Source organism: Aricia agestis, chromosome 2 (assembly GCF_905147365.1).
Source record: "Aricia agestis chromosome 2, ilAriAges1.1, whole genome shotgun sequence".
In the NCBI taxonomy this organism is placed as follows: Eukaryota; Metazoa; Arthropoda; class Insecta; order Lepidoptera; family Lycaenidae; genus Aricia; species Aricia agestis.
This window is the reverse complement of record NC_056407.1, coordinates 23,205,596-23,231,895: the sequence shown is the minus strand read 5'-3', so window position 1 is coordinate 23,231,895 and position 26,300 is coordinate 23,205,596. Positions and strand designations below refer to the sequence as shown.

General features: G+C 36.2%; 1 protein-coding gene across 4 annotated transcripts in view; it reads left to right on the top strand.

The window, feature by feature from the left end:
- The window catches only part of LOC121739845 (CUGBP Elav-like family member 3), a 604,208-nt gene that overhangs the window by 576,325 nt on the left and 1,583 nt on the right, over window positions 1-26,300 (top strand). For all 4 annotated transcript variants that reach the window (XM_042132430.1, XM_042132431.1, XM_042132433.1 and 1 more), the window contains 6 exons: window positions 16,870-17,028; window positions 17,728-17,842; window positions 19,595-19,768; window positions 20,469-20,555; window positions 24,341-24,418; window positions 25,301-25,477. In XM_042132430.1, coding sequence (XP_041988364.1) covers window positions 16,870-17,028; window positions 17,728-17,842; window positions 19,595-19,768; window positions 20,469-20,555; window positions 24,341-24,418; window positions 25,301-25,477 — 790 coding nt within the window. The remainder of the gene's footprint in view (window positions 1-16,869; window positions 17,029-17,727; window positions 17,843-19,594; window positions 19,769-20,468; window positions 20,556-24,340; window positions 24,419-25,300; window positions 25,478-26,300) is intronic.

Here is a 26,300-nt window from a genome sequence, read left to right as displayed (position 1 = left end):
GCCAAACTACACTTTGGGGAATAGAAAATGTGCTAACTTATACATTGTGATAAGTAATAAGTTGTCATCCAGAGAATTATGCAAGAAAGAATTATATACTTGTTTATTTGTAACTTTAACTACAAAATAATATAAAAGTTATTTATTATTTTTTATATTAGTAACATAATATAGCAACTACAGCTCACCAATTCTTGGTAGGTACCCTATTTAGGTAGACGTGATCGTTATCAGTCTTATTAACAGGTAGGGCACACTAGGGGCAAGTTCCATTTCAACATATCTTCCACCCCAAAGCCCAGTGGCGTGCATAAAAATATATTTATTACTCCACAAATTTAAATTCACGTAACAAACGAAGCAACTTTTTACTTTTAAACTTCGAATATACAAACTGAAAATAAACGGGAACAAAAACGGGAGTAACACAGAGATGTCTTTGTACAATCTTGGTAGGGCATCATCTCCGTTTTCCTAATTCAGCCGGAGTCCGGTACGGAAATTGGGTGCCGTTTCAGCGAAATGAAAACCCTAATTGTCGGAGGTGAAATGCACAATCCCCTAACCGTGCACAGTTAAAAATACAAATACAGGTGCCGTCTACGTAATGGTGGCGAAGCGTTTGCATTTAACTGCTTCATGCAAGTTTCATGCAGAGGCGTATTCTTGAATAAGTTTAGTTCGTTTGCATAAAAACTCGCATTCAAATTAACATTGGGATCCTTTCACGTTGGCATCGTTTTTGTTTTGCACCGTTAAACACGGTTCGCCGCTTCACAATTTCCAAAAGACAAAACGTTTCGCATTAGAAAGTTGATGAAACCAGGTGAATGTATCGCTCCGATTAATTACTATTAGTCGTGGAGTTCGATTTAACGAATTAATGGCTTCAAAGAAAAGTCGGGGATTACTGTAGCATTAACTTTTACTAGATTGTTCTTTTTGTTGGCTAAAACTTTAATGGGTGAACTTTTAGAATGTCATATACATTTTAATATTAGATTTAATTTTTCGAATGTCTCAGTAAAATCTCGCAGTTTTGCCTGGAAAACTGTCCTAGGTCCTATTCTCTGCAGAGGTCTAGTAATTCATCTATCAATTTTAACTAAATTAATAGCTAACGACGCAATAGAAATAACATTAAGCGTTGCCAAAATAAACAAGACGGAAAGCCAGCTCGCAAATTACTGCTTAATGTTTCGCATCTGCCGTGTGGATGGACCTCTAGAGTCGGGCTTGCTTTGAGAGATGGTCATTTACATAAAATAACAAGTGGTGCCCCGGGGCAGGGCGTTTCACTCGAAATCTCTGCGGCATTTGGTGGCCCGATGATAATTATAAAGATAATTTAAACTGGCCCCGGCTTTGGAATAATTAAATTGCTAAAATGCTATAGGTACAAATTAGATCGGCGCGTGGTAAGTTTCGTTTGCCTAATTGTGATCATTTTCTTATTTAAAACGTAATCTAAAAGATTGGGTTATTGTTTTAACTGTAAAAATAATTATCTATATAATCTTTGGACAGGAATGTTTTTCTTTCTTGGAAGTAAACTGACGATGATACTAAATATTTAATTATATACGATATACTATAAGCAATCGCAATCTCTGCAGAGGAAATGTAAATTAATTTTCCCTTCGCAAACTTTTCTATTTTCATTTTGCCTATATTGTGTGCTAAAATCGTGTTTGCCTATTCTTTCAAAGGGAAGATTTGGCGAATCCGACGCTCGGGCTCGAGGCGAGTTTGCGATAAATTGACTGTAGGCACGCCGTTTGTAATAAAACCTGGAGTATTTAACGCTCGCGCACATTCAAAAGGAAATAAGCAATCGGAGGTCCGGGCTCACGGAGCGTAAGGAATCGTATTTTGAGCGGAGCGTTGTTTTATAAATAAACAGCGCGCTATCAGTTGTCGACACTCGAGCAACTTGACGCCGGATTTAATAAAAATACTCCGTGTAGCTGCCGGTATAAAGAAACCCTTATCGGCATGAGCGCTGAAGGATAAATTATGTGAGGTGGCACGGGGAAGATGAAAATTAATGAGGTAAAAAAACCCGGCGACGAAACTACGCTCGAACCGTCCGTAGTTTTTACCCACGGTTATGTTAAATCGACTCTGTGATAAATCGAGCACTCGATGTATTACGACTGCTTTTAATAAAAATTATTGTCGCGTCGGTTTCGTATTACAAATGCGTGGTTTATTTGTACCACGTGTACTAATAGTGTAAAATGTAACGGTATCGAAAAACCGTACCCGTATTTTATTACGTCGTCTTCTGCTTATTTTCTGTCTTGAAATAGAATAATTAGAAACATTACGTGACATATTAAAACACATAAAGTTCCCCTTGAAACAAATTATTTAACGTGACTCAAACGCCCTATAAACTCCAAGTAAGAAAGAAGGCACCGCTCTTCATTCCATCGCTCATTTAAGCCAGTCACCGGGGAAAAAAAGAAATACGGCAACCATTATTTGTACTAGAGCTGCAATCGGGATAAAAGATATAATATTATAAGGGCCTTCAGCCGGGAGGACTCGCGATGAACGTAATATTTCTATGAGATTACTCGCTACAACTCTCACTGACCAGGAAAACCGAATTGTGAGCGGTTTTTTTCCATTAAATTGATGAATGTTTAAGTAAAGTTTCCTCAATAGTGTACGCTCTGAAATTATTGCAACGATTTTCGTTATTGATGTGTAAAGATCATTTCTATAACATAAGACATTATAGAAATGGATGATAATATATTTTTTCGAATTTGACTTTATGATTTTTTGTTGTTTTATTTCTGGTAAAAGTCTTCCCCAAGGTCTTTCATCTGTCTAGTTTCTGCGGTACCGTTTTTTATCATGGTGATGTTCATCTAGATTCGAGAACCTAAATAATATTATTATTTAACTACAACTTTTATTTGTTTTATGCTCACATCTCATAAGCCGTTTTCGGTATCAGTGGCCAATTTCCTTGAATTTTTTTTTGTGCCCAAGTGTATGTGCAATGTACAAGGATACTCTCTGTTCCTTTATTGTTATAACCCAGAGGGATGGACTGGTATTATGAATACTTTCTCTTATTTCCTGTCAGTCAAGACTCAAGTGATCAACCTGCAATCTAACTTTTAAAAAATTGTGGTTGCACATGTATAAGTACGTATATATTCGTATTACTATATACCGTATAATTAAGTATAAATAGCATCTACAATATAAAAGCAACATTGTGTAGAATTTATACATTCGGCTTATTACAGCTCTCGAATGAATTGCATTTGAATCAATAACACCCACAACTCTTATACCCTGATGCTATTAAAAGGCTGAAAGCAAAGAAATGTTATCATTTGCTTTTACTCTGACTGCGTTTTATTTATTAAAGATTAAAAATATCAAGTTTGATGCGAAAACGGTTTTTAAATTTATTTTGGGTCCTTTTCAATTGTGATTGCGTACTTTATTGACCATTAAACATTTGAATAAGATTTGATTTTTTTTCGAATGGACTCGCAATTTGAAAACTATATATTTTTTTCGACATAAAAATAATACGGTGCGTAACATAAGTTCTTTTAGAATCTCATAGTGACTTCATATGAAACTTTATTAAAATCTGTTTAGATACAAACTAGTCTAATCAATTCACAATTCTCAAATACGATTAAGATATAAAATTAAAACAGACAGACACTATTCCGATGTGAATGATATTTATAATAATTTATTACAAGTCATTTTAGTACTTTTCAAGCATTCAACATAGTAATCTGTTTGAAGGCATATAATAAAGTTTCCATTGTGAGTGCATGTGCTTCTTTGGATCTTTATTGAAAAGCTTTCAAAGAATTCCGCGCAGAAGGAAACGTTCCTCGTTCATTAGCCTGCCTCTAGACGAGGATTTAAAAAAACTTTGAGGAGTTTAGGCCGAGTCAAGTTTTCCATCAACAAAATTAAGGTGCGTGCTCCATTTCAAAACTTTCCCCGTAATGGATTTGAAATTTTACATTTATAAAGCCCTCGTAATCAATTTATATTATAACAAACGTTAAATACAAGTTCGAGCATCCTTTGAAATACTAATTAATTACGCCTTACACTGAATTTTTTTAAATTAATAGCGAGAACGATTTTTAGACCTCCAGCCACGGCCGCTATTTATATAATTGTTGTTTGAACTCTTAGCAGGCTTTTAATTGTAAAGTGATATTTTGTTTTATTTCAAAATGATGTTGTAATGAACTAATATATATGTTTGTCAATGCGAATGTACTCTTGTATACCTCTTCATGTCAAAGCCACAGAAATTATTTTCATTATATTAGGTGCGGAGATATCTTTAGGACATAACAACTTTTTTATTTCGTAAAGATGTACGCTGTTAAGGAACAAATGATTTCCGGTAAACTGATAAAAAACTTTAAATTAGTATTGACAAAGTATTTTGAAAAGTCTTTTATTTTCATAAACTTTATTAATTTCATAATAATTTTCGGTTTTATAACTTCTAATACTGTTTTAAATTATCCATCGAAGGACTATCAAAAATTTCATAAAACTTCATTCAATATTCTCAGTCTGAAACAAGTGTCGAATAAAAACTAGCCCGGCCTTCTGAATAAAACATTTTGCATAAGCCCTCTTGTACCTAATTGGGACTTAAAAGGCTATCCTAATCAGGGCCGGGAGTTCGTCGACTATGTATTACGTAATCAACTCGCCCTTCCATCACTATCACCTGAAAAGCTGAACATTTTAAGGTAAATTTGGTAGCTATTAAAAATTTCACTAGCTATTTGACCGAGCTTTGCTCGGTATTTCGATGAAAATGACATTTTCTAAAAATGATTCTGGCTAGCTAGCTGGATCGATTTATCGGCCCCAAAACCCCCTATATACAAAATTTCATGAAAATCGTTGGAAAAGTTAAAAAGGTTTAAAAAGATATAAGATTGTAATATTATTTTGAAGCATTTTGAAATGTTTTGTTCAAAACATACAAGTTTTAAATTAACATATTTTATTTCATTTAGTACAAAAATGTCCTTTGCATAAAAATTAAAGTATCTACTATTAATAATAAACATTATTTAATTTGAAAATAACAATAAGAAGATCAATTTAAAAGGCGATGAACAAAACGCGTAGCACTATCTTTCCGTAGCTAAACGCGTAGCACCCGTCGTAGCACCCGTCGTAGCACCCGTCGTAGCACCCGTCGTAGCACCCGTCGTAGCACTCATCGTAGCACCCGTCGTAGCACCCGTCGTAGCACCCGTCGTAGCACCCGTCGTAGCACTCATCGTAGCACCCGTCGTAGCACCCGTCGTAGCACCCGTCGTAGCACTCATCGTAGCACCCGTCGTAGCACCCGTCGTAGCACCCGTCGTAGCACTCATCGTAGCACCCGTCGTAGCACCCGTCGTAGCACCCGTCGTAGCACTCATCGTAGCACCCGTCGTAGCACCCGTCGTAGCACCCGTCGTAGCACTCATCGTAGCACCCGTCGTAGCACCCGTCGTAGCATGAGTGCTACGAGATGCTACAACTTTAAAAATAATAAGATTACAAACTGCTAAAAACTTTTGAAGATTCAGGTAAGGTAAGATTTATTTGTATTGAATCGTTTCTGTAAATCCTAGACTAATTTTGAAGAAATTTTGTAAACATAACAACACAGCCACAGGAGTAAGCCAAAATCGACGTTTCCCACTAATTACTCTGTTTATTCGAGTAAAGCGGATTTACTAATAAGTAATGGAAATATAACTATCTAGAATAAGTATCAGACATTTTTTTTTTTATAATTCGTATCGCTTTATTTAGGACAAGGAATAAAACTAAATCAGATATAGAATGGAGTATGTTGGACAAGGGGGACGAAATAAGGTTTCACGAGTGAATTCACATCGGCCATTAAATTATGTATTTACACGAAGGTATACTGAACTAAACATGCTGTGTGTTTAGGGCTGTTTACAGTTGCTTATTTTATTAAACACAAGACTTTTCCTTATTTTGATAAATATAAGAAGTTTTCTGCGATTCCTTAGTACGCCTAAGGAATCGCAAAGACAGATATTCTTTACAATATTATTTTTAAACCCAACATAGGAAACTTCAGTTCAAAAATTTGTCCGTCTAAAATTCAAAATAAACAAAACAATTCAACTTTAAACGTACGATTTGAGTGGCAGCCCCGGATTGTTGAGCCAAACAAGGTCTCTCAGATCGGCCCTGCGGAAGAAAACTCCTTTTACTATAATTGGACGATGAATAATACAATAGGCAGTTATTGCGGACCCGAATTCGAATAAGCGTTTGTCAAATTGGCCGCTTTTTACTCCCGCGCTTCATCAACCTGAATTTAGAATCTAGGTCCCTGTTATCGTAGATTGTTTTTGCCTCATTATTTCTAATAGACCCGCCTGTGGTCGAAGGTTGCCCGTACCTAACACATTTTTGTGGAATGTTATGTAAATGCTTTCTTTTGAGATATTAAACTCGTTTCAAGAGATATGGTCGAAAATTATTATTAGTAATATTACTATTTCTAAGAAATATGTTTCAGAAATATAAGCTTATCTTAATTCGTCAGCATAATATACGCTCTATCATCTTTGAAATGTGTATGAATAAGTTTGTGTTTGTGTAGGAAGTATAAAATGAAGGAGTACTTCTTTATATCTAGCTAAGACCCACCTACACACTAGGTATGAGTAATACATGTACAATTTTATACATGTCTCAGTTATTATAATATTATTATATACCAATTAAATTTTATATACCTACAAGAGATATTTTTATAACACACAACATAACATATTATAATACTGTATTAGTTTACGATTTTAAAAATATAATATACTTACCTAAAAAAGCAAAGCAATTATATAGAGCAAAATGCAATATCAACGAAATTACGTAAGGGCTAAAGCTGTGACATTTAGAAAAGCCTTCGCCACAAATTTTAGCAGTCAAATCTGTTCTACACCACTTTTATGGCAAAAGGATTTGCTTAAGATTGCCCCTTAGTTCCTTAGGCTTAAATTAAATGTTCGTACTTAATTGCTATGAAGATTTCAGTAAGAAGCTTGGGTATTCAATGTTTCTTAAAACGTTTTATATTGTATTTTTAATTAAATAAAACGAAGTGTTTTTATTCTGTGAGCTTATTGTTTGTGCTGCTTTGTACATTTCTTAACTATCTCATAATTGGATGTTCAGAGAGCGTAAAGTTTTAATGTAACATTATTGTTAAATCTAAATGCAACATAAGCAAACGTCAATAATATTAAACGAAAAGTAAGTCGATTAAATAACAAACAGTAGTGCGTTAATTGTTTTAACCGATATCAACAAACCTCCGACCGTTCGATGCTTCACAATTGACGCTCTTTGTCACAGGCTCGAACCGGCGCAAACTCGTTTAAACCGGTTTATACCGGTTTAATTTCAGCGCCGACCAATCACACCTCGCCATTTGCGTTTCAATTAAGTGAGACTGAATCTGCGGTCTCACATTCATTATAACATTAATCAGAACATCAGACTCGTAGGTATTGACGTGTAGACTGTAGCTAGAGATGCGGGCCGGGGTGAACCACAGCGTACTAAACGGTTTGTAATTCAAGATTTTAATGACAACACTCCGCACTCGGTATACAATTAGTGTGTCAAATGTAACAAAACGCGTATTGATCAAATTCTAACCGAGTTACTGAACGTTTCAAGTGACATAGCTATTTATTTATTTATTTATATATTTATATATCTCTATTTCTTTTTGATAATCCATTTTTATTGATATAGCAAACCTATGATCTGAAGCTTAAATATTTTACACAATAATGTCCACATATTAAAATATAAATAAAAACGAAGTATAAAAACTGTTAAGCAATAAAGTAACACCATAACTTTGTCCATAAAAGTGACCTTTTTCCGACCGAAATAAAGCATAAAAGCATTTTTAATAGCCTAATATTGTGAAATACATTTGTTGCTCACTATTAACGTTATCTATGTACCGTGAAAATTATAGAGAGAGACATTGTAAGGAAATTGACGGTTGCTTTCAACCATTAACAACACTGTACGACAACCGTAAAAAGAAACGTCGTTTTGTAAAATGTTTTATCTTTATTTACAAGTTATATATCAATGTTTTTATGAGTCTGTCCGACGTCGCTTGATTCAATTTATTCTTTAAAATAGGTTTCCTATTTTATTCCACTAAGCGATCTATTAATCACTTTAAACGATTATTCTTTGGCGAGTTTCCAAAATGGTTTTGCGGTGAAGTTATTGATATTCCATTATTAATACCTTTGATTTTCTACTTTGCTTTTAGTTGCACATTGCTCGATTTAGAATTCATTTCTTATGTTTACCTCCTCGATCCATTTCAAACTGTGCTATGATTTAAAAACTTTGATAGGATTTTAAAACTTTGCTGGTCTTTTTTCATGAAATTCCTTTGAACATTTTTAAAAATGATCATTCGTTTTTTTACCCTAGATTTATTTAAACTGAAAAAATAGGTTTACGTTACGGTTTTCATGTGATGCATTGAAATTTAGTTTTAGCTACGTTTAAAACTTAGTGTGTTAAGTTGCAACATGAAAATAGTGGACAAACGGATCACCTGACAGCAACAGCACAGAAGAAGTGACAAAATATGCGTTGCCAGTACTTTAAATTAAAACAATATAACTTTTAACAACTACCTTTGTGATTTTACTGTCGAACTACTTGACAAGGCTACTAGCAAGTCTTTTGTATAAATTATTATATTTATTCTGTAAACAATGTTAGTTGTGTGATGTGTTACAATGATAGTTATCGTACTCCTCCGAAACGGCTTTACTGATTGATGTTTACCAAATTTTATATGCATATTCAGTAGGTCTGAGAATCGGCTAGTGGCTACTTTTTATATTGATAAGTGCAATTGTTGAATAAATAATATAAATTATTACAACTCAAGACTGACGACAACTATTGTTTGTGCGACGGGATAGCGATGGACGTTGCCATGGTGCCATACTTATTTAGTCACTTCAATAAAATAATATGGGTGAAATACTTTATACGGCAAAACAACGTTTGCTGGGACAGCTAGTAATTAATAATATAATCCATGATATTACTAATATTATAAATGCAAAAGTTTATGTCTGTCTGTTACCTCTTCACGCTCAAACCGCTGAACTGATTTTGCTGGGTATACTTTGAGTACCGGAAAAGGACATAAGATACTTTTTATCCCGGAAAATGTACGGTTCCCACTTGATAAGCCAATTTTGGCGCAACGGCGTTGAGGGTGTCGTCTAGTAATGAATCAACCCTATTCACCCGTCCATCTAGTTAAAATGAATTAGTCGTATCTCCATTATCAGTAGGAACCCATTCGTCTCCGTATTGCCTTCCTGACTGCCGGCGTGACAGGACGCGCCGGCCGTTACTCAGATCAGATCGGCCGGCCTCATAAACCATGTTGTTCCATCATCAAGATACGGGATATTAACGGCGGTATAATTTTCTGTACGTACAGTCGAGTGCCAATTTTCGTGCGAATGTATAAAAAAAAGTTTTTTTTTATTTTTTTAAACGAGTTGAACTACAGCGAAGGACGCCTGTAGCTCTGTTGCGCCAAAGTTCGTTTAACGCGCGGAAACCGTCAATTTTTCCGGGATAAAAAGTATTCTACAGACAGACGGGCAGACGGACAGAAACACTTTCGCTTTTATAATATTAGTATGAAAGTATGTGTGAAATCACAGCAACTAAAGTAACGGTCCGTTTTAGCAAATGGGAATAATGATGCTGCGGATGACATGGGGCATGGGCTATATTTTAGGTAGACTAGTTATATTTTTTTAAACTCATTGTCACATCGCGTCGTCACGTTACAATATAAACTCGCCCTTAGCAGTAGGCGGCAGTCATACTTAGTACGAATGTATAAGCAATAAATTGACCTTAAATAGGATCACCTTATACCTTGGCCTAGTTCAATATTTTATGTACTTAATATAAAAAACTTATTTCGCTCATATAAGTCGTGTGAAGTTGCCGCGCTAACAATTCCTGTAATTGGACGTTACGTCGTAATGAATGTGACTCGAACCTCGTTAAGGCCGACGTACATGTAGGTGTATTAAATGTTTGTTACTTTGATAACCATTGGAATTATGTAACTGTTGGCGGGTTAACATAACATGTATTTACATTAAAGTAGGCGTTATATTTAGGCAACTTCGGCTTAAACCTGGTCACGAGACATAAAAATTTAACTAATACATTTTCATAAAATCTTGAGATTACTCGTGATTCGAACATCACTTGTACTATCACTATCACTACAATATAATATTATAATATAATACTATAATATAATATTATAATATAATACAATATAATATTATATTATAATATAATAAAAATATACTAAGTCGCTTTTTCCCCTCATGTCCCTTTGTTCCTTTTAATCTTTAAAACTACGCAACGGATTTTGTTGCGGTTTTCTTTAATAGATAGAGTGATTCAAGAGGAAGGTTTATAAGTATAATAACATTCATTAAATAGTGGAGAAAATACTGTTATTGTTAGGGTTTGTAATGTGATGTCGTAAATAATTACATTTTTTCCGCTTACATTGCTAACGCAGGCTGAACCCTACGAGATTTATCAAAATAATGTACCAAGTATTGTACACATTAAAAAGGTCTACAGAAAACTCCGCGATGGTATAATATGTCCATCTCTTATGGATTTCCCACAATAATTTACTTGTTACGACAAATATAGGCTAATTTTCGAAGCAATTTTAATAATTACAGCATGAATCCTTATCCAATTAAATACCTTAAATACATTGTTGATTTAATGTTTATCTATTACCCTTACAGCATATGATTTAAATGAATATTTTCGAAGATATTACAGATTTAAAAATTGCGGGACGTAGCTTTTGCGGCGGTATCGGTCATTAATACAGGCCACGGGTAGTAATGAATATAAATGAAAACTACTGAATCGATTTTAAATTTTTATCATTTTTTCAGTGAGTGACATAGGCAATATATTTTATACCCGTGCGAAGCCGGAGCGGGTCGCTAATAAAACAATAAGCGGGACAGTCCATGATAATATGTTGAAGTTTCTATAAAAGTGATCGGTGTCGTCGTCACAAGGACCTTTTAAATTCAAAATTATTCTTTCTACTCTATATCCTTTTTTAATTCACTGTACACGAGACTAAAATTGACACGAAGTCAGAGCCTCCCTGTCCATTTTAGTCGTGGACCTTTGAACGGTCCGGAGGGATTTGTACCCATTCACCCGTCTCTACGCGGGTAAAAGCCAGACGAATCTCAATAAAAATGCGATTACTCATGTGGTATTAAACTTATCTAGATATTATTCGATGAAAATATATTTGGGCCTAGAAAACCTAAAAGTCGATTAAGAGCTTCATCACTTTTTAGTTGTTCTAGTGCTATACTAGATTTATACTCACTTATTCGATTTGCGCAAAAAAGTATATTGTTCAAAGTCTATATACATTTTATTTAATGTAATTTTTCGGATTCTTATTATTTATAGTATACAGAATTTTATCTAAATCTGTTCAGCTGTTGAAACGTGAAAAGACAACATACAGCCAAATTTTTAAAATTAATAACATTAAGTATGGATTTATGACTGTGATAAAAGGGTCGTCCAAAAATAAATCGTCCAACATACAAGCTCTTAAAGTATTAAATATAGAAACACAAATATTTGTAGTCTGTATTTAAACAGCGCCGCAATTTAAATAATAAAATGTAAATTTCGCAACGAAAACATATAATACTCGAAGGCGAAAGAATTGTAAACAATCAAAATACAAACATTGAAATCACAGTCGGAATAAATAATCCGTCAATGGTATAATTCAATATTCAGATATGCGGGGTCACGGACTCCCAATTCCAATGTTTTTATTATACCCGATATTTGTTTTGACAAATGAAAACTTTTAATGTGATCGAAAATATTTGGGATGCATTCACGCCTTGGACACACGGCTGCACAGAGACACGTAATTATATTAGTCAAGGAGCTACTTAAGATTTGACGTAAACTCAATTTATCATGTTGTTGTTAAACATACGTTCAAATAATAGGAGTGCGATAATTTTTAACTTAGTAATAAAAATATTAATACGAGGATGCTGCTGTTCTCATTTCTTCGCGTACATTAAAAAAATCATTTGACAGACAAAAACAGCAGAGCTTCAATAAGTACGAAGGTATAAATGAGTTTGGAGTATCCATAAAGAAAATCTTCTGGCACTTTGCTTACATTCCATCTCTTGTATTATCTTATTCACGGCGTAATTATGTTTTAATATCTACTAATACACAGTAAAGTGACTATACTATGATTATCAAATTTACAGCTGTTTATCGAAAAATAAAATATGATATAAAACTAGCTGTCCCGGCAAACGTTTCTTTACCATATGAAGTATTTCGGCCGCATTATTTTATTGAAGTTACTAAATAAGTATGTCACCATGGCAATGTCCATCGCTATCCCGTCGCACAAACAATGGTCGCCGTCAGTCTCGAGTTGTAATTATTTATAAGTTTACTATTATTTATTCAACAAATGCACTTATCAATATAAAAAGTACCCAGTAGCCGATTCTCAGACCCACTGAATATGCATATAAAATTTGGTTAAAATCAGTAAAGCCGTTTCGGAGGAGTACGCGGCCTAACATTGTGACACGAGAATTTTATATATAAGATTGAGCAAGCTGATACTGATGATGTCATAATACAAACTTGGTAAATGTATCATGGCGCTGCATCTAACTAGACAACAATAGAACTTAATGATCACGTGAGCGCTCTTTCTCGACTTGCACCCCCGCCTCTTAGGGCCCTAGCACACGACGACTTTGTTACTAACTTCAAAAAGGAAGGAGGTTTTTCAATTTAACCATATACATGTTTTTCATGTTTATTCCCGAATAAAATCGCCATTTTTAAACTAATTTTGATGGTTCTTTCTTGGAAAGAGGATACTTCACAGGTGGTCCAATGATAGGGAAATACTGTTTGAGTTGTTTTTTTTTTTTTGTAATAATTGTTTTAATGATTTTTTTTCTAAAAGCACTACTGCTCGCTACTGATATCAGCTTATTAGTCGCATTTGAAACGCGCTACTGTAGCGATACTAACGCACTACCAACGCGTGGATACTGGACATATTATATCTCATCACTGTATTTCCACGTGTCAAATCTGGTTGCACAATGAAAAGTAATTTACAAAACAAGCATGACATTCTATAACTTCTGAGCAAAGATCATAGTTTTAGCGATCTCTGGTATTTTTGTGCCGACAGAATCGCGTTTACATCTCGGCCGAATGAGGGCTCCGTGTAAGGCACACAGCTATAGCGACCTCTTCGCGAATCGCAACTATATCCGCGGGAGTATGGCTACTACATCGCTTCAAAAAGTCGCCATGTGCGAGGGCCCTTACATCTGCGACCTGTCTTTAACCCCCTCGCATCTAACCCCCCTCGTATCTGTAACCCCCTCGCATCTGTAACCCCCTCGGCCCATTAGCCGCCGCCAGCGCCGACACATGAAATGACGACAGACGACCTGAACCTACTAATCACGTGAACACCACGTCTGGATGAAATCTAGTCTCATTTAAGAAGTTGAAAGCTGTTTGAGTTGTACCTGGAACTTATTAGTGTTTTGATATGTTTGAATTTTAGTATGGAACTTTGGAACGTATGAGGGATTTGTATTATATTCAAATGCAGCTTTAAATAGTACTTTTAACTTTGGGTTTAAATATCTAATTAGAATGCTTAGAAGTAAATTATTTGTCTTTTTAGCTCATAAGTGTTGTTGTGGTAGATAAATACGGAACCCTAAAAACCGAATACCTCTTAAGAGCTGTCAGAAATATCAAAGCACGCTAGCCCCATTCATACATTCCAGAATCGTGCCCCGGGCATTGTGCTTTGCGCTGCAGCTAATAGTGAACAATATCGCGTAACAACAGTTCCCGCATTATAGCACGAAAGTAAAGGTTGCAAGTCCCAAACATGTTTTGATATTACTTAAAAATTAAATACAATACTTATATTTCCTTTACTTAGCCATTATTTCATAAAGTGTGTGATTGTAATAGTGCAAGTTATTTAATGCTAGTAACTCAATAAGTGCAACAGATATTTGTTGAAAAGCCCAGAAATATTCATAATTTCGAAAAATATAACTATCTAGTCAAAATAAGAAAATCGTGTTTTCCGTTAGGCAAATATCAGATAAATATACAATGATTAAATAAATCTCAATAGGCATGATGATTAATTTTTTTTTTTATCGGCAATTGAAGGACACTTAAAAAATAGAAACATCGTTGAAAGAATGACTCTGATAGCTTAAAAATTCACCAAGATATGACAATTCAAATATCTCATAAAAAAGACCTGCCCGAAACGCTCCATACAAAGTGCTACGAAAGACTGAGGTCAGTCTTTCGCAGTTTGTACGCATCGGGAGACAACTTAAAAATCTCACCACAACTTGTATTGCAGATGAATTTATTTTAAAAATAAAATATGAATGTGTCAATACTCAATAGAAATTAACTTTATAATCGAGCAATAAAAAACATCTACAAGTGTTGTAAAAAGTAATATTACCGTTGAAATAAAAGCTTTAAGCTTAAAGCAATTTCTCAATTCCAGTAATAAAAGGGTAAACATTTGATTTTCCTTATTTTATTTACAATTGTTTAATTACACTGTAACTAGGGCTCTGTAGCGACAGCATCTGTTATAATTTGAACCCGGTTTTTATCGTTTTTCTTTGAAACGGGATTATAAAGGGAAATGAAAATGCGTTGAGTGTTGTACTTTCATTTCATTTAATAACTTTATAGTCTTTAATCACTTAACGTACATTTGTTTTTATTTGTCATCTTTTCGTTACGCAAAAAAAAGCATACAGAAGCATTAGCAGACGTAGGTACTTATTCGTTATTTAGCATCTATTTACTAGCCCGTCACTAAAAAGTAATTCAAACTGTCTCTTATATTAAATTATACAATGAACATACCATATCCAACCACGAACCATAAATAATAGCCGGCCACGCTAAAATACTCAGAGCTAATGGTGCGGTAATTAGCTATTTAAAATTCAAAGGGAATTTGCGAAGGAAACTATTCCATTATTGCGAAGTTTCTCGGCCGGTGCATTTTTGGACGTCAGCCATACTTGTTGCAGGGGTAGCCAACCTGTTGCGCGCCCGAGCCTACGCCGATATTTTTCTCCATAATGAAGCGCTAGTTCCCGCATTGTAGTGGCACCGGGGGCTTTGCATTTTTAAGGACTCCCCGACCGTACGGCAAACACGTTTCCCTCGTTTTATTAACAATGCTCACTCGGCGTTAAACAGATACTTTGCTATTCGGTTTAGAGTTGTAGTGGCGTTTTGTTTGATTTAAGCTATAGTTTAACTGAACAAATGTCTTGGAATGTTTACGTAGGAAGTATTTTTTATGAATATTTAATGAAAAAAGCGGTGAGTCCAGTGAAATCAGACATTAGGGTCATGATAAATGATAATGATACGACTTAACATTTGAGCAAATATCGAGTACTTTATATTATAGTGTGACACGTTTTGTATTTTTTTTTTTATGAAATAAGGGGGGCAAACGAGCAAACGGGTCACCTGATGGAAAGCAACTTCCGTCGCCCATGGACACTCGCAGCATCAGAAGAGCTGCAGGTGCGTTGTCGGCCTTTAAAAGGGAATAGGGTAATAGGGGAGGGTAGGGAAGGGAATAGGGTAGGGGATTGGGCCTCCGGTAAACTCACTCACTCGGCGAAACACAGCGCGTTTCACGCCGGTTTTCTGTGAGAACGTGGTATTTCTCCGGTCGAGCCGGCCCATTCGTGCCGAAGCATGGCTCTCCCACGTATAAATTGTATTTATTAATGTGCTTGTATTAAAATTGCATACTAGCATTTTAAATATATACTTTTCTCAAAGAATAAAATTCTTATTCTAAAGTCTAAACTCAATAAACATCACAAACAATCACGTCAAAAGCAACAAAAGGAAGGACGTAAATGGAAAATAAATAATTAAAGTACTCTTATAAAGCGTGAATTGCTTAATTCAATACAGCGGAGTTCGTATCTCGGGCGGTCATCTCCGAGCCAAATTGGAGACGCCTGTATCCACAACACTGAAGATAACATCTTTATTATAGCATCATTCGCAATTTCAAAAAGAACTTTATTATATTTCTAATCTATTTTTGAGGACAGATTGTAATAATGTTTTCAATTGCTGGATCTTTTTATGTTTTATTTCATTTCGCTTTTGAATATTAAGATCTAATGATATTCTTTGGCGTATTTAGTACATTAATGTATCATAGATCTCTTTGTCTTCTTTATAAACTATAGGATCTGCCTACTCGGTGTTCTTCGCAAACAACCAAGAAATATTGTCCATAAATACTACTCTGAGGCACATAACAATATTTCATAAGGAAATTAATGGAAAACATGCACTGACCATTCCACTAAGTTATAGGTCCTATAATTTAATCTCAATTATGAAACTAATCCGTATTGCTTTCGCAGTTTAGGTAACTGAAATAACCTTTGATTGTACTGTAGATCCACAATCCACATGTACGTATAAATAATATATTTATATACATGTGGATTGTTAAACGTCCATAACAATTTTGAATAAAAATTAACGATTATTATTATTGATTAAATCAAGACGCGATGTTTATTGTTCCAGGGAGCCTCCTCGAGTTTAGTGGTGAAGTTTGCGGATACAGAGAAGGAGAGACAGCTGAGACGGATGCAGCAGATGGCCGGCAACATGAGCCTCCTCAACCCCTTCGTGTTCAATCAGTTCGGTGCCTACGGAACATACGCACAAGTTATTACTGAGCAGGTTGGTTAAGTCTCTATTTACGGAAAGAATTAAATTTTTTAAGTACAAATGTTATGTTTATTAAATTATAATAAAAGGAAATCTTGTATTGCAATCATCACATCGGGTAATCTAAATTTCTAGAGCGTTACTTAAAGGTTTTGACAAAAATAATTTTATTTCATTTCTGAAAAAACCTTCATTTAATATATTTTACTTAAATAATAATACTTTGGTTTTTATACAGCATGACTGGTGAGACATGTTCAATACTCGAGGACTTGATATTTGGCTATTATAATATTAGATGGAAAAAAAAATAGGTACTTATAAAAAAATAATATCAATTGATCAATGAGTAAATGTAGCTTAAAGTTAAATAATTATTTACCCAACGCATGGACACCGCGCGCGGGAAGGATAGCGGCGCGGTGTTTCTTTATTGGCGCACGCCGCCGCACCAGCCGCATAGTATGCCTACTTGTCTAGCCGCGTAATTTACCATGATTCATTTATTTAAAGGGAAATTTGGTCAAAAATTAAGTTCCTAATTTTATTACATAATTATAATGAGAATCGAGTACCAAATACTCTCCATAAGTATTGAACATGTCTCACCAGTCATGCTGTATAATAAAGAAAATATACACAGCTCAACAAAGAACCTTGTCCTTTTTTGCATGACAGTTAAAAATTATTTAAAAAATATGATATTTGCAGCAACAAGCGGCGTTAATGGTGGCGGCGACCGCGCAGGGATACATCAGCCCCATGACGGCGCTGGCGTCGCACGCACTCAACGGAATGGCCAACTCCGTCGTGCCGCCAACATCAGGTACTGTAACACGATGTTGCAGCAACAAGCGGCGTTAATGGTGGCGGTGAGCGCGCAGGGCTACATAAGCCCAATGACGGTTCGGGCGACGCACGCGCTCAACGGGATGGCCAACTCCGTCGTGCCGCCAACATCAGGTACTGTAACACGATGTTGCAGCAACAAGCGGCGTTAATGGTGGCGGTGAGCGCGCAGGGCTACATAAGCCCAATGACGGTTCGGGCGACGCACGCGCTCAACGGGATGGCCAACTCCAACGTGCCTCCTACATATTCAGGTACAGTAACACGATGTTGCATCAATAAGCGGCATTAATATAATTTTTACTATTTATTTTGTTTACCATTTATTTCAGGCATTTAGGCCTATATTACAAATGCCTTACAGACTAACTTACATATTCATATAATAAATACCTTAAAGACTAAAATACATATTATTATTATTGTATACTCATAAAACTACTCTTTGTCACGTGTTGACGGCGACGTGACGTGCTTCGTTCCGGAGTCTCCCCCGGAACCTCGGGTAGACCACATCCATCGGCCAGAACTCCTGCGCGTCGAATGTCGAAGGTCGATGTTGCTGGCATCACACGCGCTCAACGGGATGGCCAACTTCGTCGTACCGCCTACATCAGGTACTGTAAAACGATGTTGCAGCAACAAATGGCGTTAACAGTGGCGGCGACCTCGTATGGCTATATGAACCCCATGACGGCGTTGGCGTCGCACGCGCTTAACAAGACGACCAACTCCGTCGTGCCGCCTACATCAGGTACTGTAACACGATGTTGCAGCAACAAGCGCCGTTAATGGTGGCGATGAGCGCGCAGGGCTACATCAGCCCCATGAAGCCACTGGCGTCGCACGCGCTCAAGGGTTGGCCAATCAATCCATCGTGCCGCCTACATCAGGTAACAACTCTTACATAAACAGGTTGTGGATATTCAACGTTTTAACTATCCATATCGTCGACTTAAAATTTTAAAACGTGGCATGGAATCGCTAAGAGATGCAACCATACTTAAAGCGGTTGCGAGTTGGCGAGTTCACACCAGGAGATATTCTGTCGCCAAAAAAAGGCCACGCTTCGTTGTGTTCCACGATAATAACTAGTCGGATATAAAGTAAAAGAAAAATAAATCGACATGTCTGACTATGGGATGTTGTTAAAGACATTTTAAAAAGTATTAAGCAGAATAAAAGCTTTTAAATCACAGGCTTAGGTTTCCAACTTCTCTGAGAATAGAAAATTGTACACCCTCGGTTAAAAGGACTTTAAATATGAATTTGAAGGTTTATAAACAAATACGAGTTGTTCACAATAAGAAAGGATTATATAAAATTCAATCCCAAAAGGACGAAAAGGGTGTTTTAATCCTTATTAATTCTGCGAAAATAAGCGGCCTGAAATGTCTCATAATCATATTATGTTTATTAGCACTTAACTAGCCTACAGTGTCCAACATTGGCCTTCCATTTATACGAATGCCTAATAGTAGCTACTAATTTAAATGTATTTATTTTAATTTAAATAATAATGTTAGCCTTCAACTTGTCTTAACAGGATAGTGGCTATAAATATTTTGTGTAGCTTTAGTGCACAATAATTGTATTTAAATGCAACTATTTTTACACAAACAGTACTAACAGTAAATAATGGTATACCCATCTTTTCAAATCTCCAAAAATGAAGGAGACTATAATGAATATAATGTTTTATCTATGCAACACACGTATCCACTTGCAGACAACTTCACGGGTCTGGCGATAGGCACGGGTGGTCAGCCGCTAAACGGTGCCTTGCCTTCTCTGCCTTCGCCGACAATGCCGAGCTTCAACATGGCGGCGCAGACGCCCAACGGCCAACCGCCGCCGCAGGACGCAGTTTACACCAACGGTATACATCAAACGTTTACCGGCCGTAAGTCTATTGAAACTATGATCGTCCATCATCATCACTCATTCGCGTGGTAAAAATAGAATCTTTTTGAAAGTCGGTTAAAATTGTGTGTCATGATGCAATTCGTCCAACGTCCAACGGCAAAAATTGGAATATGTTTCTGGGGTTTTGGGGTTAATTTAAATTGCGTCAAACGTCTTGCGAATCTGTCAAATCCATACTAATTTAGAAATGCATCTACGCGTCGCGTTGCGGTCTGAATCAACCCTTACACTGACAATTTACGGGCGATAGCGCGGCGTTCTGAGCTGTCATCAGTTAGGGCTCCCACACAAAACTGCAAATTCGTGCGAATGCGCATCGGATGTCATTTTTATTATGAGTTTTGTCGCAGATAATTGCGATGCGAAGCGAAGTCGCAGTTTTGTGGGGGAGCCCTTATACTAGTGCCACGCAATCGCTCTGCCTACAAATCGTCAGCGAGATAAGGTCCTTAGACCTGAATTTGCATAGCTAGCTCAAATGCTATGTCTTACTCTACTAGCACTCGAATCTTTGTGCCCGGTATGTTAAGCATTTTCCGTTTCACTCATAACATTACCGCCACTTTTGATCCTTAACTTAAGTAGAATTTTTCGCATTTCGCATGAATCATATCCATATACGTTTGAAATATTCCAAATGTGTGGCGTTTCATTATATTAATGTGTTTGTGTTGTAGCGGTGCCCGTGACGCAGGGTATTCCCAACGGTGAGGCGGCTCTGCAGCACGCCGCGTACCCCGGCATGCAACCGTTCCCGGGAGTCGGTGAGTAACGCTAATAAATGTTGTGTAATCGGTTCACCGGGGCCCTATTCTCAGGCCTAGAATGTCGCTTCGATCGCAGGCTATCACATTCGCACGTCAGAATTTTGTGTCCGCAAGTAAGACAACGTTCGAAGCGAAATTCCAGCTGAGTATAGTCGCACAGCAAGGTCATATTTACCGTTCGCCTCGGATTCGAAAACTTACCGATTGGTAAATGCTAAGCGCAGAGCAGTTGTCGAACCCAAGTCGAATCCATCGTTGTGAATCTGCAGTACCTACGTGGTATGTTAGGTGTACATTATTTTCAAATTTATTATACCATGACGAATTTCAAAATATTGTTAGTAAAATTATGTTCTTGATCTTTGTGAGTACATAATTATAAACCAAGGTAGCAGAAATGTTGTGTCAGGCTAACATATTTTGTTTGTGTTTAATAGTCTCATTCTTGTTTGGAAACAACCGGGTCAAAATGGTTTTAGCGTTAGACGTATTCTTAATTATAAAAATGAAACCATAAAACCTCCTCCTTTTAGCCTTTACGTTTTAATTTTTACCACAAAATTTGCTCCATAATTTGTAATTAACGTTACGCAAATGAATTTACATTATGTTTGCGAGTGCAAATATTTTTCGGGACAAAATAAAGATGTACAAGGACAAATTTTAATTAAAAATTCGCTGCCGAATGAAACGAGACGTCTCGAGGAAGTAAACAGAACTGGAGTACCCAAATCCCATTTGACAGCTGACAAATTGAGTGAAATATTAGTTGTTTGTTTATTTGTATCCGCGTAATAGACCTGGATCCCAGAAGGATAAGACATAACTTACTCTCTGATGGATGAAACCATAGGTTATTAGTAGTGCCTCGTGTACTTAGAATACATGCGAATTTGTGTAGCTCTAAGTGTGACACCTGCTTAGGTACCAGGTACCAAAGTGGACTAAAAATGAGTCTTACTTTACTTATTTTCAAATGGCTAATATTTATATATAATTTGTACCTCCCCTTTCTAACATGTAGTGAATATTATTAAAGTGTGGATACAATTGAGTATTTTTTGCTCATATACCTAGTCAAGTGCCTACCTGTTAGACCCAGATCCCAAAGCGATAAGACAACTTACTATCACAATATGGATGAAACCTTAGGTTCTCAGTAGTACATAAGTACTTAGAATACCTTCGAATTTGTGAAGCTCTACATGGAGCTTTACTCACTCTCACTCGCTCACTCATAATGTGTAAAAATGTCTGTCTGTCTGTTTGTAACCTCTTCACGCACAAACCACTTAACCAATTTTGCTGAAATTTGGTACGGAAATACTTTACTTTTTAGGAAATATGATACTTTTATCCCGAAATTTTGCGAAATAAAGTTGCGGATGTTATCTCGTAATTAATAAATATTGAAGTAAATTTATAAAAGTAAAGCTATTTGGAGCTATTTCGTTTTATAAGGCATTTTATTTTATTTTTTGTAGAAAAGATATCAGATAAAAGAATATATTTTACTATGATTATCTTATATCTTTAAACGAGCAATTCTTGTATATATATAATTGGAATCTCGGAATCGGCTCCAACGATTTTCATAAAATTTAGTATATAGGGGGTTTCGGGGGCAGTAAATCGATCTAGCTAGGAATCATTTTTAGAAAAAGTATTTTTATTTGTGTTTTATCGATAATCGATAAACTGAAAAATATGACTCTTCCTGACATCTATTGGCGAATAATAATATTATTTTGTGAGCAACTAATTGCTTTAACGACACAACAACAGCTAAAGCTATTCCAGCAGATGGCGTTGTTAAGTAACACGAAGCAATGAGTGTTTGCTATACCGAGCAAAGCTCGGTTATCCAGGTACTAATAATTAACTGCAAGTATTTGTCTGTTATTTATTCATTGTAATCATCAACAAAATCATTTTAATTTTTATCGTTCATCCAATCACGACCCAATCACGACACTGCCTGTTTCAGTCATCATCCTTGTCGTCATCAGCTAAGGCACTAGGTTTCTCAAAGTGGGGTTCGCGAACCCCACTTTGGTTTGCCATTCGCGAAAAGATTCACGTAATGTTGGCTTGATAACTAGCAGGCACGCGCGGCACTCTTTTGGCACTTTATGTGTTCTCATTAGTTAGTAAGGGGTTTGCTGTTACCTGGAAATTGTAACAGGGGTTCGTGGATCCGAAAGTTTGAAAAACCCTGAGCTAAGGTAACACCGCGTTAAAGTAATAAACCGTGTTGGATACGTTTTAGATTGCTTGTTTTGTATTGCGGCTGGGCCGGTCTCTCATAGTAAACAAGCAATGGAACAGCAAAAAAATGGAAAGGGCGTAAGTGACAAAATGATTTTTATCGCGTAATTTAAAAACTATAAATACATTTCATATAAGCTATGGGCAAATTAAAGTGTATGCTTGAACCAATATAATATGTAAAAATTTTGGAAGCTTTAATCACTCTCCTCTGTTGGCAAAATAGGAATCCCTTTTTTTACAGAGGTCTTTTTGATTGATTATTCTGTGTTATAAAAGTCCTTCTGGGATCCAGGTCTATAATGAGATTTATTGCATTTTACGTATAACGTTGAAGTTTCAGAAATATTTTTTAGGATCTTATGATACAGGTTTAAGAAAATCAACTACTTAAATATATTCCGTGTCTGCCTAATAAGTAATTGTCGTATTCAAAGTAAAAATGTAATCTCATGTACGAGTGATTCTTCTCACAACGAAGGTCGCCCATATTAGGAAATATTTTTTTAGATTGTGACAATTACATTCTTGCATAAACGTCTTTATGTTGGCAGTAGGATCTTTAATACGAAATATCTCTAGTTAGTTTTTTGCAGCTCATATAGTATAGTTTAAGTATTTGGAAGCTGCAACTCAGCTACAGCTGTTACAAAGTGAAGATTTTTTTTTTAATTTTTAATATTGTTTGATTAATTTTCTTAAGTTTGTCAATAATGTGTTGTATGATAATCACAAAATTGTAAGATATGACGTTGTATGCAAGATGCGCCACCTCCTCGCACTACGCTATATGTGGACATACAGTAGTTATGTATCAATGTATCAGTGTTTTATGTTGTTTCATTTATTTAGTGTGCAGTTGCACTACTGTAGATCAATGATACTGTACCACGATGTATAAACTATGAAACAAAATATGATTATTGTAAGCTTTATATTGGATGTAAGAGTAATTAATGTACGCCTAAGTGTGGTCTTTATAATTAAACAAAGTTCCAATAACACTCAGGGGACGTAATAAAAAGCTTTCATATAAACTAAATAAATATGTAATAATGCCAGAAATAAAGGTAAATTGTGCTTTAAAAAAAACAAAATTCGACTGTGCCTCAAATTCATCATCGCTTACTTAGTATTAGTCGTTTGTCAAAATATTATACCTTTTCTTGGGTAGAGCGAAAAAGTCAACAAGACATTTCATGGATTAACCAAGTTTTGATAAAAATGACACCAACGTAACAACCAAGAATAGTTTGTAAAACTATAGCTATTTTATTAACCACAGTATCTACTAAGTTATTTAAAATACATTACATACAGACCCTTAACTGTCGTCTAGTAATATTTAAATTTTACGACTACCCACAAACAACATAATTCGCAATAAACTCGCCAGTCTTCGTGTCGTCGTAAATAAAATGTGAACGTCCCCTGTGTTAGTGGCAATTTGTTTAATTACTTGCATGTACACGCGACATAGGTGTTCATTGTCAAATGGCGTTAATGTTCGACAGCTTACCCAGCGGTATATGGCCAGTTCCCGCAACCCATCCCACCTCCGATGTCGACTATTGCGCCGGCGCAGAGAGAAGGTAAGTGGAGCCCTGAGCTGCTAGGGCTGCCAACTTCGACAAAATTCCATTTTAATAATATCATGTAATTTACTATCTTTCATAGCGTTACCTACTTTAATTGAACTACCTGATTTTCATATAATATTAATAAAATAAATATTGACTGAATCTATGGAACAAGTTTAAAAAATTATCTTATCTTATATCTTCAAATTCTCGAGCAAAGCTCGGTCAAATAGCTAGTGTTTAGTAAAATGAAATGAACCTCCCGTTCATTACACATCAAAATTTTGATAAATTGAAACTTGATAGTCTTCGTAATCAAATTACTATTACATATAAAGGGTAGAAATTGGCAGCCCTATATTTTTTAACCTTCACTAATCCAGACAACATTAGAATTTTCCGTTTCGTCAATAAATAAGTAGGTATAAATCTCTTCGCTTTAGAACTCTCCTGTCGTGTTTCTGTTGTTAAAATCATCGTTGAGACATTTTCAAAACGTCTTTGTTTGCAAATATTATTACTATTTACAGAAAAATGTGTCTTATGTCATATTAGAGTTCTTTCACATGAATTATTTAAAAAAAAAGGTTAACTATGCTTAAAGTGTTTATTGTGAAGGTACTCTTTAAGCCGTTCGTTTATGTCTGCATGAATGTGTCATAGATATACTTACCTGTGAAAAAGCCTACACTAACACATTATTTATGACTCAGTGTATCCAGGTACGTATAGCGCTGTCTGCTTTTCAAATTTTGTACAATCGTATCACACTCTGTGTCTATGTTTACTTGTGTAGTTGTGTTGTGTTTACCTCTGTACACTGTTGAGTGTTCGCCCTTCCTAGGATTACCTTCGATCGTTGTGTTTAAGGGCAGATTTGTGAGTTCTTTAAAGATTTTCTTGTGTTTCCAGGCTGCTCCATCTCGGGGCCCGAGGGCTGCAACCTCTTCATATACCACTTGCCCCAGGAGTTCGGAGACGCTGAGCTAATGCAGATGTTCCTACCTTTTGGAAATGTTATCAGCAGCAAAGTGTTTATCGACCGGGCTACTAATCAAAGCAAATGTTTTGGTAAGTCAAAAATATGAATAATTAATTTTCGATCGTAGATATCGCGTAGCCATTCATAACAATCACCTTACGACTTTAATGAAGACCGTAGACGTCGCGTAGCGAGAATTATATGGCGTAGCCACTCATAGTAATCTCGTAGCAACGGCAATATAGTCCGTAGACGTCGCGTAGCGAAGAATTATATGGCGTAGCCACTCGTAGCAATCTCCTAGCAACGGCAATATAGTCCGTAGACGTCGCGTAGCGAAGAATTATATGGCGTAGCCACTCGTAGCAATCTCGTAGCAACGGCAATATAGTCCGTAGACGTCGCGTAGCGAAGAATTATATGGCGTAGCCACTCGTAGCAATCTCGTAGCAACGGCAATATAGTCCGTAGACGTCGCGTAGCGAAGAATTACATGGCGTAGCCACTCGTAGCAATCGCGTAGCAACATGAATATAGATCGCGTAGTGAAGCATTACGTGGCGTAGTCACTCGTAGCAACTCATAGCAACGTCAATGCAAACCGAAGCCCTCGCGAAGCGAAATATTGTGTGGCGTAGCCACTCATAACAATTTCGTAGCGGTCAGTGTCTAAACACACTAGGACGAAGCTACGCGGCGTAAATTGCGCATGATTACATCCGCAATGTATTTTAAATTACCGATGACACACTATTCCGTCGCGTTCCGTCCGTAATCATGCGGAAATTACGCCGCGTAACGTCGGCCTAGTGTGTTTAGACACTTAATGTTGATCGTAGACGTCGCGTAGTGAAGCATAATTTGGCGTAGCCACTTGTAGTAAAAATGGCGAGTTTGCGATCGTAACTTATT